Raw genomic sequence first — 2,672 nt, 5'->3', positions numbered from 1 at the left:
TAATAATCTAGCATGAATTAGATCAATATCAGGCTTGACAGAAGAAGTAATTGTATTGTTTACAGTGGACACAATACCATTATTTAAAACAGTAGGAAATTTACAAGCAAATTTGTATAAACCTGACTTCCTTGTATCTCGAGCTTGAATACTCTTAGTTGTAAGGTCATGAAAACAGAATGAATCTTGCTAAAAAATAGCCACAAGATTGTTTTCATCAAGGAGTTTTCCAACAGACAGCAGATTGTGTTTGAAATCTGGTATATAAAACACATTCTGAAGAGATATAGAATGAGAAAGATTGACAACTCCAGTGTGTTTAACTAATTTAACAGTTCCATTAGGTAATGACACTTTAATAGGATTTTTAAGTTGTTTTAAAGAAGCAAATAATGCCAAATTAAATGCCATATGATCAGAAGCTCCAGTATCTACTATCCAGCTATCCATATCAAAGTGTGGAATAGATGAATGAGAGGCAGAGAAAGTACCAGCAAAGTTCACATAAAACATCAAGTGGATTATCATCAGCAACACTTGAAGAATTCTTCTGCTGCATTATCTTCAAAACATGATTGTAGGCTGCAGATGCCATAACAGGATCTACTGTCTGCTCTTCAGAAATCTTGACAGAACTTGACCACCATTCTCATAAAACTGAGGTACTTTACCAAGAATACCAGCTTGTTCACCAGCCATCACATTACTAGCATACTGAGCAGAAATAACATGCTTCTCTTTCTCCTTATCCTTATTCCACCAATCAAGAAAGCCATGCAACCCGAAGTAACCACTAATAGAATGTCCTCTTTTCTTGCAGTAATCACAATTATCACTCTTAGGCTTCTTATAGTCACGTTTACTAGTCTGAAACACAGGATTAGGAAACGTCTTCACCACATTCAAAGCACTTATTTCATGAGTCTGAGTAACCACATTGAGCTTATTCTGCTGCTCCACTTGCTGCAATGTATAGTAGGCCTTATGGACAGGAGGAAGAGGATCTGCTCCAAGTAAAGTCGTTTTAATCAGATCATAATCACGATTCAATCCAGACAACAATTGCATTAACTTATTTCGTTGATCAGTATAAAAAATCTTCTTCAAAATACCACATGTACAGGCCTTCAAAGCACCACATGTACAATAAGGAAATCCTTTTAACATTTGTAATTGATCCCAAACAGATTTCAACTGTCCAAAATAATCAGCAATTGAAGAATTATTTTGCTGAATCGAAGTCAAAAGTCTATGTAATTCAAAGATTCTAGGAGCAGTAGTATGTCCAAATCTCTCATTCAATTCTGTCCACAGTTGAGAAGAAGAATTCACAAACATGAATGATTCAGCAAGTACCTTATCCATGGAATTTAGAATCCATGACATGACCATATAGTCGTTCCTAATCCAATTATGATAATCCTAGAATCTAACGAAGGCATTAAAAGAGTTCCATTAACAAATTGATACTTATTTCTGGCAATCAACGCCATTTTCACAGTTCTACTCCAATTAAGAAAATTCGGTCCAGTGAGAATGTGATTCCAAGCTGCATGCCAGGATGATCACCATTGCTGAGGTAGAATGTGAGAAGTAGCTGCCATTGAAGAATTAATCGAAGAAGAAGATCAAGAAATCGCAAAATTAGGTTAAAGAATATCAAGAATCAAGAAAAATTCCTGACAAAATCAAGAATTATAAGAAGAAGAATAAAAGAAATCGATTGAAAATTGATCAAGGAAGAAGAATCAGATGAAGAAGTAAAGAAAATCGATCAAAATCGATACAAAATCTCAGGATTTCGGCTTTGATACTGTAGACACCCATTTGTGTCTCCCCAAAACCAAAACCAAACCCAGTGATGAGTACCTTTCACGTTGAATCATAATCGAATGAAACGAAAGTGTGGAAAGGTCTAGTGTTGCGGAAAGTTTTAATTTCTTTTCTCTTCTTTCTGTTTTTGAAAACTTTATTTTAAGAAAATAGCCAATCCAGTTTGGTTGGTCCATGATATGGGTCCAATAGTGGTGTAGTTGGATAGGGCTTGCAAAGACCTTTCCAACGATATATTATAAGCCCAATTCCGATGAATATTGAGGAAATTATGGCCAAATTACCAAACTGGGCCCGATTTGAGCTTTATGTACGGCCCAATGATCTTGGGGAGGGCCTAATATGATTTATCATTCCTAATGCAATTAGGAATGGTTTTAGTCTTCTAGAATCTTCTAGAAGGTTCTTTTCATTCCTAATTCAATTAGCATTGATAAGTTGACTTTGTTGACTTTTCAGAGTTTCAATCAAAATCAAATAGCATTTTCGAAGAAATTATATTATTTTATCCTCCAGTACGATAAACTTATCGGATTTTCGAAAACGCGTTAAAATCAAGCTTGGCGTCTGTAGACACCCATTTGTGTCTCCCCAAAACCAAACCCAGTGATGAGTACCTTTCACGTCGAATTATAATCGAATGAAACGAAAGTGTGGAAATGTTTAGTGTTGCGGAAAGTTTTATTTCTTTTCTCTTCTCCCTGATTTTGAAAACTTTATTTTAAGAAAATAGCCAATCCAGTTTGGTTGGTCCATGATATGGGTCCAATAGTGGTGTAGTTGGATGGGCCTTGCAAAGACCTTTCCAACGATATATTATAAGCCCAATTCCGATGAAT

General features: G+C 35.5%; 1 protein-coding gene across 1 annotated transcript; it reads right to left on the bottom strand.

Moving 5' to 3' along the window:
- Positions 1 to 603: 603 nt before the first annotated feature.
- Positions 604 to 1,392, bottom strand: LOC145632735 (uncharacterized). The gene has a single exon (XM_081685077.1). The coding sequence runs from the start codon at positions 1,390 to 1,392 to the stop codon at positions 604 to 606; it is 789 nt and encodes a 262-aa protein (XP_081541203.1).
- Positions 1,393 to 2,672: the final 1,280 nt, after the last annotated feature.

Source organism: Chenopodium album, chromosome 5 (assembly GCF_948465745.1).
Source record: "Chenopodium album chromosome 5, dcCheAlbu1.1, whole genome shotgun sequence".
NCBI lineage: Eukaryota > Viridiplantae > Streptophyta > Magnoliopsida > Caryophyllales > Amaranthaceae > Chenopodium > Chenopodium album.
This window is presented reverse-complemented; position numbering and strand designations above follow the sequence as displayed.

Bases quoted from the DNA above. Each gene is read 5' to 3' on its own strand.
- LOC145632735 (XM_081685077.1), bottom strand. From the start codon at position 1,392: ATGGTCATGTCATGGATTCTAAATTCCATGGATAAGGTACTTGCTGAA.